General features: G+C 46.7%; 1 protein-coding gene across 1 annotated transcript; it reads right to left on the reverse strand.

Moving 5' to 3' along the window:
• Positions 1 to 1,486: 1,486 nt before the first annotated feature.
• Positions 1,487 to 4,853, reverse strand: LOC128263998 (uncharacterized). Its single transcript, XM_052999281.1, has 3 exons — positions 4,793 to 4,853; positions 1,651 to 2,359; positions 1,487 to 1,571 (listed from the first exon to the last, which is right to left on the reverse strand). The coding sequence occupies exons 1-2, from the start codon at positions 4,851 to 4,853 to the stop codon at positions 1,818 to 1,820; spliced, it is 603 nt and encodes a 200-aa protein (XP_052855241.1). The 3' UTR covers positions 1,487 to 1,571; positions 1,651 to 1,817.
• Between the last annotated feature and the right edge of the window lie 8,694 nt (positions 4,854 to 13,547).

The raw sequence follows: 13,547 nt of genomic DNA on the forward strand, positions 1-13,547 counted from the left end.
AGGAGTTCCTAGCAGTGAGATTTGTCTCATTCTCTGTAGTTTGTACTTCCTTGTGAAAGGAACGATGACTGTTTTAGCAGGATTTAAGTTGAGTCCAACCTCCCTGCACCAGTCTAGCGTTGTCCTTAGTCCGAGTTGGACGATGTCGCAGAGTGTCGCTTCAAATTTGCCTCTGGCGATTATCACGATGTCATCGGCGTATCCCTGACATTGAATTCCTTTTCCAGCAAGTTTGCTGAGAAGGTCATCTACTAGCAGACTCCATAGCAGAGGGGACAGTACTCCTTCTTGCGGGCAGCCTTTGCTGGTAGCAATTGTCACTCTTTCCGAACCCAGTGTACATGTTGCTTGCCTGGATTCAAGTAGGTTGCCAATCCATTTGCTCGTAGTAGTGTCTATGTTCCTTCTGGACAGGGCAGCTCGAACTGCATCATGTGATGTGTTGTCGAAGGCTCCCTCTATGTCTAGAAAGGCACATATAGCTATTTCTTTGCTGTCGATTGCCCCTTTTAGGGTGCGACATAGTTGATAAAGTGCAGTGTCTGTTGAACGGCCTGCTCTATATGCATGCTGTGTGTTTTGCAGCGGACAGTCTCTGAGAGCTGTACTTCTGATGTTGTAGTCTACCAGTTTTTCCAGCGTTTTAAGACAAAACGAAGTTAAGCTGATAGGTCTGAAGGACTTTCGGCTGGTGATGTCTTTCTTCCCGATCTTGGGGATGAAGACCACCCTAGCGCTGCACCATGCACTTGGGATATACCCAAGGGCTAGGCTGCTCACCATTAGTCTTCTTAGGCGGGTTAGGAGTAGTTCCTGCCCCTGCTGTAAGAAAGCTGGAGAGATCATGTCTAATCCCGGTGATTTAAATGGTTGGAAGGTTCCAATAGCCCATTTGAGCTTCTCGGGCGTAACTATAGATTTGGCTGTTGCCCAGTCACTGGCTACTGTCCTAGGGGTTCTATGTTGATCACGCCTTGCGTTTCCCATAGTGGGAGTATTCCCCGGGAAATGCGTGTCAAATAGCAATTCTAATTTCTCTCGATCCGTGGAGTTGAAGGTGTTATTCCCTTTCCTCAGGGTTAAATTACTATCCGCTGCACTTCTAGCCATTGCTTTTTGCAGTCTCGCGCCCTCGTTGACGTTACTTATTGCCTCACAGAAGTTCCTATAGTTTTTCCGTTTGGCCTTCCTGATCTCTTTGTTGTAGAGCGTCAGGCTTTGCCTGTATAGTTCCCAGTTTCTATCAGTTTTTGGTTTGTTGAAAAGCTTCCGAGTGGTTACTCGTAGTCGTTCGAGACTAGCATTCCACCATGGTGCGTCTGTTTCCCGCCTCTGTCTACCTAGAGGACAACTGTCTTCAAAGGCATTTACTATCTTGTGGCCCAGGTTGTCTACCGCTCTGTCTAATTCCAAGGGATGTCTAGGGTATCCTGACGGTTCGTTGGAAAGATTGAGCTCTAGAGTTGACCTAGTTGCCTCCTCCCCGGCAAAGTAGGCGGAGGCCACTGCTAGTTTCGGTGCAGCTTCTGTGCCGTTGATGGTTACGGCGACGCAGTCTCTGCTCATGAACTCTGAAAAGATACTATAATTGATATCTTTCCTTATAACGATGCATGATCTGGGAGGTGATCCTCCTGGATCGCATATTACCTTAGTGTCCTTCGTGTACAGGCCTTTTATGCCATGGTGCCACCATGGCTCCTGTACAAGGGCTAGCCCGAGGTGTTGGGAGGTGAACATCCTCGCCAAGACAGCAGATGCTGCTTTGGCCCGATGGATGTTTACCTGGGCTAGCCGAGTGCTGCATGTTGCAGCCATCACTCCGAGGTTTGATGCTCCGTGAGGTCTGGTGAAGAGAGAGAGCAAGTCTCTCCACCACCGGCTATCACGGTAACCTCGGCTTCTTCGCAGCTTTCGTCAAGGAGGAGCTCCTGGGCCAGCTCCTGGGATGACAAAGGGTGTCCATCCCCTTGGTCGTCCCCAATGTCCATGCTGGTGATGGATTGTTCATCCTGTTCACCACTCTGTGACTTCGGCTCCACATTCGGTTGTTCGAGGGTATCCTCGACAGCCTTGCATGTGCCGTCATTGGGCGTCTCTTCCGGAGCTCTCTTGGTCTTTTTCAGACCGCTCACGGTGACGTGGCCAAACCGGAAGTTGAGTTTGTGGTCACGCTCCACTATCTCATCCCTTCCGGTCTGGTCCATCCCTACGACCAGGAGTGCACCAGCTCCGTCGTTCTTCCTGGAGGTGACCTTCCAGGCGTCCGTCTCGACCCGGTTTTGGAAACCAATGAAGGCCAATATTTCGTCATTGGTCCGGTCGGAGCTCCTCGGGCAGAACAACGTGGCGTTGTATGCTGCCGGGATGTTTGCTCCCGTGCGGGTTTCTAGGGGTACTCCCTTCCACGTCCGCAGCTGAGGTACGGCAATCTTGAGCCACTCAGCTGAGCCTTCATCCAGGCAGTCGATAATCAGGTAACCCACCCTGAAGTGGATTCCCCTGAACACGACGGGACCGCTCCACGCTGACGTAAGCATCTCGTCCATGACCGACTCCTGGAGCCCGGATAGTTCCTTTGCGGTCAGGCTGGCCGCCGGGAAACCCTCCGGGAGTATAGCCACCCTGATGAGGGTGGCTTTCTTGGCAGCCTCCGCGTAAGTCGGACGGGGTCCGATGACCGGCGGTGCCGAGCTAGAGAGTCTTCCTCCAGCGGTTGTCGGCTTCTGGTTTTGATGGGGCTGGGAAGGTATCTTCCTGGCCCGCACTTTTGCCTTTTCTGCCGCTGCTGCTGATGTGCTAGGCCCCTCTTGCTCAGGGACCCGTGAGGACGTCTCACTAGCCCCTGGGCCGTGCCTAGACCTTTTGGGGGTGTCCGTTGGTGGTGTGCGGCTGGTGTTCAGCCGTTTACCAACCGGTGCTGTCCCCAATGCCGGCTGCTCCCTCGGCTCCCTTTGCCTTCTTCAAGGCCTCCTCCGGTGTCATGCCCTGCATGAGGTACCTCAGGTACCACTTTACCTTTGACCCTGGCAGGCCACGCCTGTTGGAGTCGTCCAGTCCTCCGGGCTGTCCCAGGGCTGGAAGAGCGTCCTGCTTCTTCAGCTGCCTGATAGAGGTTGGCCTATCAGATGCGAGAGGTGGGCGTGCTGGCAGGGTAGCTCCTGCTGGCACGCCACGCTCCCTGGCTGGGAATGTCTGGGCTGCTGGTGTAGTCCTAGGCGGGTGCGCTGCCGCCTGGGGTCTGTCGCCTTCGAGGGATCTTTCCTCAAAGTGTCTTGCGACACCGGTTGCAGGGATATCCTGCGGGATTTTTATTGCTTTGTTTCTTTTCATGGGGTCCCACGAGCTGCGGAGAAGTATGTGGTCCGCCCGGGCAGAGATCCGCTGTACCCGGGTAAGGCGTACTTAGGACAGACGGTCGCCACTTGCCTGAACCCTCCGTTTGCGACTGGGCTATTTGTTAACTCGGGCCCCCAGCCAGGCTGACTATCGGCACGGGTCGAATGACACCTTAGTCCGGCACCGAGGTGAGATGTGGGGGGATAGGATGGAGGTAGGTAGTTGTGAGGGAGGGGGTGTGTAAGGCTACGGTGTTAAGACGGCCAAACAAGCGTCTTGTCGGTATACCTCCATCGGTATACCCGCTGTTTGTCCGGGGTTGCTTATTTGCTTACGCTTATTCGCAACTAACCTTCCCAGAAGGTCGTTCGCTATCCGCAACCTGCGACCCGCCTGGTGGCCTCAGCTTAGCCTCCCTTCGAACCATCCCACTAGTTTTTGAGGACCAAGAACAAGGTAATGATAAATTACCATTTTCCGTTGCCCCTGATTGACGACCAGCTTGATCGCTTACAAGAAGCTATGATGTTCAGCACGAATGACTTAAGGAATGGCTTTTTTCATGTGCCAGTAGCCGATTCCAGCAAGAAGTACACCTCATTCGTGACCCAAAGCGGGCAGTATTAGTTCCTTAAGGTGCCTTTTGGTTTGTCAAACTCACCTGTAGTGTTTCAGAGACACATTAATGCGATTTTCCGAACGCTGACTCGCAGAGGAATCGCTCTACCTTACGTTGATGATATCATTATACCAGCAAAGGACGAAAAGGAGGCTGTATCGAACCTCAAAGATGTTATAGGAACTTGCAGGAACTATGGGCTAGAACTCAACCTAAAGAAATGTCATTTCCTGCAGACCCGTATTCAGTTTTTAGGTCACATCATCGAGAATATTTCCCCGACGCCTCAGAAGATTGATGCCGTTTCGAAATTCAAGACCCCACAGAATCTCAAGCAGCTAGAGAGTTTTTTGGGTCTTACCGGATACTTTAGAAAGTTTATCTACAACTTTGCTCTTATTTCGAAACCCTTGACTGATCTGACTAAAAATAAAGCAAATTTCGTAATTGATTGAGAAGAAGAGAATGCGATTGAATCCTTAAAAAGAACTTGACTTCCACACCTGTTTTGGCAATTTACAACCCGAAGTATGACACCGAGGTACATACTGATGCATCAATCACCAGATGACGGCCAATTTTACCCTGTCTACTTCATGAGTAGGAAAACAACTGCCCAGCGAAAATATTCAAGCTACGAATTAGAGGTGATAGTGATTATCGAGGCCATAACAAAGTTCAGATTGTATCTCCTTGGCATTCCATTTAAGATAATCACAGATTGCAATGCATTAGCGAAGACGCTAGACAAGCAAAACCTGTGCACTAGGGTTGCACGCTGGGTACTTTTGCTCCAAGAGTAAGACTACAAAGTTGAACACCGTTCAGGTTCACGTATGAAGCACGTTGATGCCCTTTCTAGGTACCCAATAATGACGGTCGTTGACGACTCCATTGCCCTTGGTTTCAAGCAAAAGATGAACACCTGAAAGCGATTATTAAAATCCTAGAAGACTCCAACTCACCATATGAAGACTATTTTCTGAAGGCCGGTGTCCTGTAAAAACTTTTCAAGGACTTAGAACTAATTGTAGTTCCGAAGGACCTGCAGAAGCAGATCATTGGTAGAGCACATGACCGAGGACACTTTGCTATTAAAAAAACGGAGGCGCTGATTTTCAACGATTATTTTATAGAAAACATTGACGAAAAAATACAGAAGTACATCGACTGCTACATTCCGTGCATTTTGACCAACCGCAAGCGTGGCAAACAGGAGGTCTGGTTACATCCATTGCACAAAGAGGATTTCCCGCTGCATACCTATCACATTGATTGCTTAGGTCCACTAGACTCCACAAGCAAAAACTACAAGCACATTCTCGCCGTAATCGACTCCTTTACGAAATTCTGTTGGCTTTACCCTACCAAGTCAACCTCTGCCAGCTTGGTAACCCAGCTTGCATTACATCGGACCGAGGCTCAGCTTTTAGTTCAGTTCTATCCAAACTGAGTGTGGATGATCCCACAAAAAGGTACACACACGTCGATCGAGTTCAACAGCCATTAATTCCACTTTTTCGAGAAGCATCGACGCCACTCCTTTTGAGGTTCTAATCGGAGTCAAAATGAAAAACAAAGATGACCAGAAGCTTCAAGAAATTATCAACAACGAGTCCATAGCCTTGTTTCAGAACACGCGCAACGACCTTCAACTCAAGGCAAAAAGTCAAATTTTTGAAAGTCCAAACCGAAAACAAGAAGACCTACAACTTACGACGTAAACCGGCAAAGACTTATAAGATTGGTGAACTAGTAGCCATAAAACGAACCCAGCTTGTCTCAAACTAAAACCGAAGTATTTGGGTCCTTACGAAATAACCAAAGTGAAGCACAATAATGCCTATGATGTCCAAAAAGTCGGCAACTCAGATGGACCAAAAATTTATTTAACCTGTGCAGAGTACCTTAATCCGTGGCCCACCCTCGAAGACAAAGACGAAACATTCGGGGCGAATGTTTAATCAGAATGACCGAATGTGGCAGTGAGATTGCATTATTCCGCGATTCCCTCCCATAAAACCCCAGCATTCGTATGCCATGACGCCCTAGACAACGAGAGAAGCAGCTAAAACTAAGAAGACGAGTAGATGGTAAAATAACGCATTCCAAAGGAAGACGAGCCGATGGAAAATAAGACGACGATCACCACAACGAGATGTGACGACGAGGAGACGAGCAGAGCAACATATCGAGAGGACGAGCGTCAGTTGCTGACGGGATCGAGTTGAGTAAAGACGTGCTCAAGGGAACGACGTGTGACGACGGGACGACGGTTAAATCAAACACAAAGATTCAAAGATTAATATTAATAATCAAACTTTTAAATAATAATCTACTTAATAAATAAAAACCCCACATATCATGTCCTGAGCACCGACCAACAGAGAGCCATAACACTAGATTGGACAAATGGAATCTTAAATTTGATGGGAACACCAAAGAGATGTCAATAGAAAGTTTTCTCTTTCGAGTGGATCGCATGAAAGCACTGTATGGATATACCGATGAACAGGTATTCCGAGAATTTCACTGTCTAATCACTGGATCCGCCAGTAAGTGGCATTGGCAAATGCTTGAAGTCAAAGCAGACGACTATTATTTTGGGTACCACTCGTTCACCCGAGCAATGACCAGAGCCTTTTCGACATCTGAAAACGACTATGTCACCATAAAGGAATTAATGGAACAACGACAGGGATATAACGACAGTTTGGAGGATTATGTTTTTGCAATGCACAATTTGCAGTTTAAACTTAGAAGTAAGATAACAGAATCCAACCTTGTGGAGATATTGAAGGAGAACCTAAATTCTCAAATGGGAACCTTTTTGTGGGCGTCAAGCATATATACAATAACCGAGCTTAAGAGAGAAGGAATACGTGTCGAAAAATGGTTGAAGGACAAGAGGTCGCGCCCGCAGCACGTTAACGAGATCATAAATGAATCGGAAGAAGAATATGAGGCCGATGACTACCAAGTAGAGGCTTTTCAAAACAACCGGCCAGCGAAGGGTGCTGGAATGGTAAAGCCGGCAAGGGGAAATCCATTCCGCCAGAGCATGGACAAGGAAACCTTCCCGGAATCAATGGGAACAAAACCCGGAGGCGAATGCACGTCCTCGTTTCACATATACCTTTGCTATACTTAATAATAAATAACAATAAGCCGGCGTACTTTTATCGCCACCGAAAATTGTAAACGGAACAGAATGCCAAGCCTGGTTCGAAGCAAGGCAGTACCTCTATTGTGGTAAAAACGACTCTTATCACTCCACTCACTCTTCTTTTTTACGGTAAGGTCTGATCGGAGAGTCTGGGACAACCGGTCAGAAAAACGACACCCCGAGACAATAAAAGAGGCGACCGCAAGCCCCGCACAGATATCGTCACATAAGACATGGTGAATGACATAAGACAAATCAGCGTAAGGCAGAGTACGAGGAGGCTCGCGCCCGTACTTTTATACGGAACAAGGGGAAGAAGACGAAAGGGGTAACCGGAAGAACAAGAAACTTTGACACCTACACCGGACCCTGGAGACTGCACGGGAACTTCAAAATAAATTAGTTGAGTCTATCATCAGCCTGAAAAATGACAACCGCCTTTTTGCCAAGACGAAAGTAGACGGCGAAGAGATAATAGCCCTATTGGATACAGGAGCAAGTGCCAACGGCATTGGCAAAGGAGCGGAGCTGTTTTTTACAAAGGAGGCGGCATAAGTGCAGAAGTTAACCAGACAGAACATACAAACTGCCAGTGGGGGAAAAACTCAAGTTACAGTCATAAAGGCGAAACAAGAGAATTGGAATTTTTAATAGTAATGCTGCCCAGCGAATGTGCACACTGATGGACAAAGTTATTTCAGCAGCAATACGAGAATTTTTCTTCGTGTATCTTGATGATTTACTGGTCTGTTCTCCAACTTTTGAAGAACATTTGAAAATGTTGCGGCAGGTCAGTGATTGCTTGAGGAGAGCAATTAATGTGGGAGAAAGTAAGTTCAGCCAAGCTAAATACCTGGGTTATGTAGTATGCTGGGGTTGAATAAAAATGCAAAGATTTTGGAAATGACAGGGTGGTACCGTCGTTTTATACAAAACTACCCACAAACTGCAGCACCGCTTCATGAAAGTCTCAAAAGGGATGAAGAAAGGGATGAAGAAAGCAATAAATCCTTTGATGCACTGAAGACCAGCCTGGTATCAGCACCTGTATTAAGAACACCGGATTTTTAAAAACCTTTCACGATTCAGTGCAATGCATCGATGACCGGAGTCGGAGAAGTGTTGTTCCAGACATATAAAGAGGGTGACGAGCATCCTATCGCATACATGTCCTCGAAGCTGGACAAAGCCCAAAGCATTACTGATCTTGAATGTTACTTGGCAATATTGAGCATCAGAAAGTTCCGCCCATACGTTGAAGGTATGCCATTGAAGGTCATGACAGATCATGCCAGTTTAAAGTGGCTCATGGGCCAGAAAGATTTATCTGGCAGGCTAGTAAGGTGTAGTTTGAAATAACCGGCCTTTGATTTTGAAATCGAACACCGAAAAGGGTCACAAAATATGGTTCCAGATGCGCGAACTGAACTGATTTTCTTAATTTATCTGCTCGCTACGAATATCGAGCGGAAGATGTAAGTGTTCGACCCACCAAATTTATATAAACGTGACAACCTTATTGATCAGTGAAGACGCACAGAAAGATTGGGAGTATACAAGGGCCTTTTCTTCGCCGATTTGACCCTCCGGCCGGGGTTTTGTATTGACAGAAATAGAGTAAATAGAAATATGCTTCGCCGTCGGCTCCTTTCCACGTTGAACGGTTCCTTGCCGAAGGACTCTATTTGTTTATTTCTGTCGGACACGCCGGGTGGGATGCCAAGCTCAAATCGCGACAGAAGTTGTGACAAATCATCTGGACATAGCCGTGTGATGCCGTAAGAACCTCAGCTACCTGTGTCTCAATTCGAAGAATTTAACTCTAAGTCCCGAACGTCTCGACGTAGCGATCTTGTTTCCTTGATGACTCCGCACGGCTCTACTTGGTTCTTCACGTTGTTTCACTGATTACTGGTTCACTTGATGATTGATACTTGTTGGCTGGTAGAAAACGACTGATCCAGCTTCCTGCGCTCGGCCTGCTTATATAGGCCTCTGTTTACCGCTAGTTATCGGAGTCTCCATCTCTCCTGGTCCATAGTCCAAGATGCCGTCCCATTACTTCCTTCAGCACACGGCCCTTCGCTGCTCTCTTTTATTGCCGTCTCTCTCTGACTCTCCCTGTCCTTGTCTGGTGTTCAGGGCACCACCAATGATGTCTGCGCTGATCATGCAAGGCAACGAGTTAAGGGCTTCAGTCGCAACCCAGATTACAAAATTAAATACCCAAATTATTAATCTACAAGCATAAACAGCAGAGATAAGTGAACTATAAACAGGTAATTCGCAAACAACCGAAGATACGTCTCTTCAAAACAGCACTACTCTGCCGAGCTTATGGTGCGTGCATCTACGTTCGTACTCAAACTGCTGAAGGTTTGAAAGTGTCTTTAATGACGCCAAATCGAAAGGATCCCCCCTCAAGACGAAAACTTTGTCTCGCCTTGAGATGTGTGCAGTTCACCTTTTAGCAGATCTCTATAATCGTGTCAGGCCATTACTAAATTGGCCTATCAAGAATGTTTTCCTGTGGACAGACTCCGAGATCACTTTACACTGGATTAAAACCCATCTCTCGTCGTTGTCGATTTTTGTTTCGAACCGGGTTGCAGAAATTCAAGAGCGGTCGGAGAAAGCAATTTGGAGACACGTTCCTACGAAGGTCAACCCAGCTGACATAGTGTCCTGAGGATGTGACGTAGAGAAGCTTACAACGTCCATTTGGTACGGTGGGCCTTCGTTCTTGCTCGACTCAGAAAATAAATAAATAGGCACTAGCTCTCGTACTCAGCCCAGAGCCAAATTATAGGCTTCAGAAAATAGAGTCCTTTTCGTCGCACCTGAAGCTTCTGAGAGTGCTCGTGTGGGTTTTCCGATTTATTCAAAGGTGCAGAAAGGTGTTGAAGCCCTTTGAAAAAAGTATTTCGCAAAGAAAACTTGATTTCGCTTTTGAGAAAATTGTTGAAGTTATCCAATTTCACGAATTCAGAGACGACATAAGTAAAATTCGCAAAAAAAAATAAACTGGTAGCAACGAATATTCAAAATATTCAGGAAAATAAATAATGTTGGTGTTCCTCGACATTGCTACAAGTTGGGGGTCGGTTATTGAATGCTCCTATCCCGTACGAAGCCAAAATTCCGTTGTTGCTGTTTAAAAGCTCACAGTTCGTCAGATCCTATGCTCATACCTGCACTTTACGAATTGTTACGCTGCACCACGAGCTCTCGGAAGTCGTCTGCGCGAGAAAATATGGCTAGTAAATGCTGAAGAAGTCTGCCGGCGAACAGTTGCAAGCCGCAACTCTGCCAGCAGATAGACTTCGAGCTCTCCGCCCGTATAATATTTGTGGCGTTGAGTTTTTGGTCCCTTCAGCACAACGTATCGTATCCATGGTAAGCCACCGTACAAGTCGTTCGTGGCCTTGTTCGTCTGTTTTGCGTCCAAAGCGGTTCACTTAGAATTAGTGTCTTACCTAACCACTGATTCAAAGGTTCGTGAGTCGTCGCTGGATTCCGGAGAGGGTGTGGTGCGACAACGCCACCAACTTCGTCGGCGCAGATCTACACATACGGGAGTTCCGAGCCCGTCAGGAGGAGTAGGGGGGGCGAAACTCAAAACTCTCATCACTAGCGTGGAGGCTGTGCTCAACTCCAGGCCTCTCGGAGCTTTAAGCAGCGACCCGAACGACGGCGAAGCCCTGACCCCCGGTCAACTGCTCATCGGCGCTGTTGCCCATTCTGTGCTGCAGGACGTCGTCCCTTGAGAGGGGGCGGTGTTTGCGCACTTGGCGCTGTTATTTAAATTGAAGTTTCTAGTTGTAGGACGAGAGCGGGAGCCAATAACGCTTTCTTTCGTTCGCTCTTCCGAATTCGCAACGTCTCTCGCCACCATAGAATAAGTTAGGTTCTAAGAGAAATGATTGGAACATTAATTTCAGTGATCATTTGAACTCCATCGAAACCACTCGCAATTTCGTTAACTTTTACACAAGTTATTGTCGCAAATACATCCGCCGAATCCTACTGCAGTCACACAAATACATTTTGAAAGGTTATATGAACCTTGGCATGCTTCTTTCTTGTTAATTTATATATTTTTTGATTTAACATGAAATGTGTGATTGGTATTTAAGTACTTCGGCACGGGCCAAAACCTTGAGATAAGAAGATAAGTCAGTAAATGGCAGGGAAGAAGAAGAAGGTAAAATTAACAATTCCGCCGACCAGGACTGCCAGGGCTTTAACCTTAGCCGCAAGACAGGCCTAAAGTGCGAGGCAAGCCGTGACAGCTAGAGATCAACAGGCACAAAAAAGGCAACAGTCGGTTAGCTTTGGCAGCAAGCTAGATAATTTAGGAAGCCTGGCAGATTACCACAGTTCCACCATGGAGGAGGCGTCAGGAGCTGTAGGGGGTGAAAACTACTACTTAGGACCGCCATAAAGAAGGTCCAGCGTGTTACCAAATAAAGGGGAGCGGTCGCGGCATTCGGAGTCAGAAATGATGTCTGCGCTGATCATGCAAGGCAACAAGTTAAGGGCTTCAGTCGCAACCCAGATTACAGAATTAAATACCCAAATTATTAATCTACAAACAAAAACAGCATAGATAAGTGAATTATAGACTGCACGGGAACTTCAAAATAAATTAGTTGAGTCTATCATCAGCCTGAAAAATGACAACCGCCTTTTTGCCAAGACGAAAGTAGACGGCGAAGAGATAATAGCCCTATTGGATACAGGAGCAAGTGCCAACGGCATTGGCAAAGGAGCGGAGCTGTTTTTTACAAAGGAGGCGGCATAAGTGCAGAAGTTAACCAGACAGAACATACAAACTGCCAGTGGGGGAAAAACTCAAGTTACAGTCATAAAGGCGAAACAAGAGAATTGGAATTTTTAATAGTAATGCTGCCCAGCGAATGTGCACACTGATGGACAAAGTTATTTCAGCAGCAATACGAGAATTTTTCTTCGTGTATCTTGATGATTTACTGGTCTGTTCTCCAACTTTTGAAGAACATTTGAAAATGTTGCAGCAGGTCAGTGATTGCTTGAGGAGAGCAATTAATGTGGGAGAAAGTAAGTTCAGCCAAGCTAAATACCTGGGTTATGTAGTATGCTGGGGTTGAATAAAAATGCAAAGATTTTGGAAATGACAGGGTGGTACCGTCGTTTTATACAAAACTACCCACAAACTGCAGCACCGCTTCATGAAAGTCTCAAAAGGGATGAAGAAAGGGATGAAGAAAGCAATAAATCCTTTGATGCACTGAAGACCAGCCTGGTATCAGCACCTGTATTAAGAACACCGGATTTTTAAAAACCTTTCACGATTCAGTGCAATGCATCGATGACCGGAGTCGGAGGGGTGTTGTTCCAGACAGATAAAGAGGGTGACGAGCATCCTATCGCATACATGTCCTCGAAGCTGGACAAAGCCCAAAGCATCACTGATCTTAAATGTTACTCTTCAATATTGAGCATCAGAAAGTTCCGCCCATACGTTGAAGGTATGCCATTGAAGGTCATGACAGATCATGCCAGTTTAAAGTGGCCCATGGGCCAGAAAGATTTATCTGGCAGGCTAGTAAGGTGTCGTTTGAAATACCTGGCCTTTGATTTTGAAATCGAACACCGAAAAGGGTCACCAAATGTGGTTCCAGCTGCGTTTTTAAGGGTACATATGAATGAGGTAACATCGGGACTTACAATTAGCAGCTTTTCAGTCAAAAGAATACAAAGAATTAGTTCAAGCTGTTGAAAAACACGCAGAAAAGACTCCTGATACCCAGACGTCCGAGGGATACGTGTATAAGAGAATAGGATTCCGAACAGGCGGAATAATTAACGAGGGCCGTGCTTGGAAGCTGTGGGTTCCTGAGGGCCTTCGGCAAGAAGGCACACCATTCTCGAATCGCAGGTCACGGCGGTATACATAAAACTTTGGCTTGACTAAACAACAAATAACTGAACGGCCAAGGCAAAGACTTAACATTGATTTCATGGGATCTTATCCCCGGACCAAATCCGAAAACACCGTGATCTTTGTGTGTCTGGACCATTTCACCAAATTCGTCTGGCTAGAGGCAATGCGAAAAGCAAACGCAACAGCCGTGGTAACCTTTCTCGAAAGAAACATCTTTCATCAATTTGGAGTGCCAGAATAAATTCACTCCGATAACGGAAAGCACTTTGTGTCGTCTACATTTGCCGAATTAATCACCCAATATGGAATCCAACACGTTCGAATGGGCTTTTATTCGCCACAAGCGAATGCAACAGATCGAGTAAGCCGATACGTGCTACAATTGCTCAGAGCAGCTGACAAAGACCAGCGGCACTGGGACACTCACTTGAATCGAATCGCGTGTACACTACGAAATGGCTATCACGAAACTTTGGGACTGGCACCACATACGCACC

Source organism: Drosophila gunungcola, unplaced genomic scaffold (genome assembly GCF_025200985.1).
Source record: "Drosophila gunungcola strain Sukarami unplaced genomic scaffold, Dgunungcola_SK_2 000042F, whole genome shotgun sequence".
NCBI lineage: Eukaryota > Metazoa > Arthropoda > Insecta > Diptera > Drosophilidae > Drosophila > Drosophila gunungcola.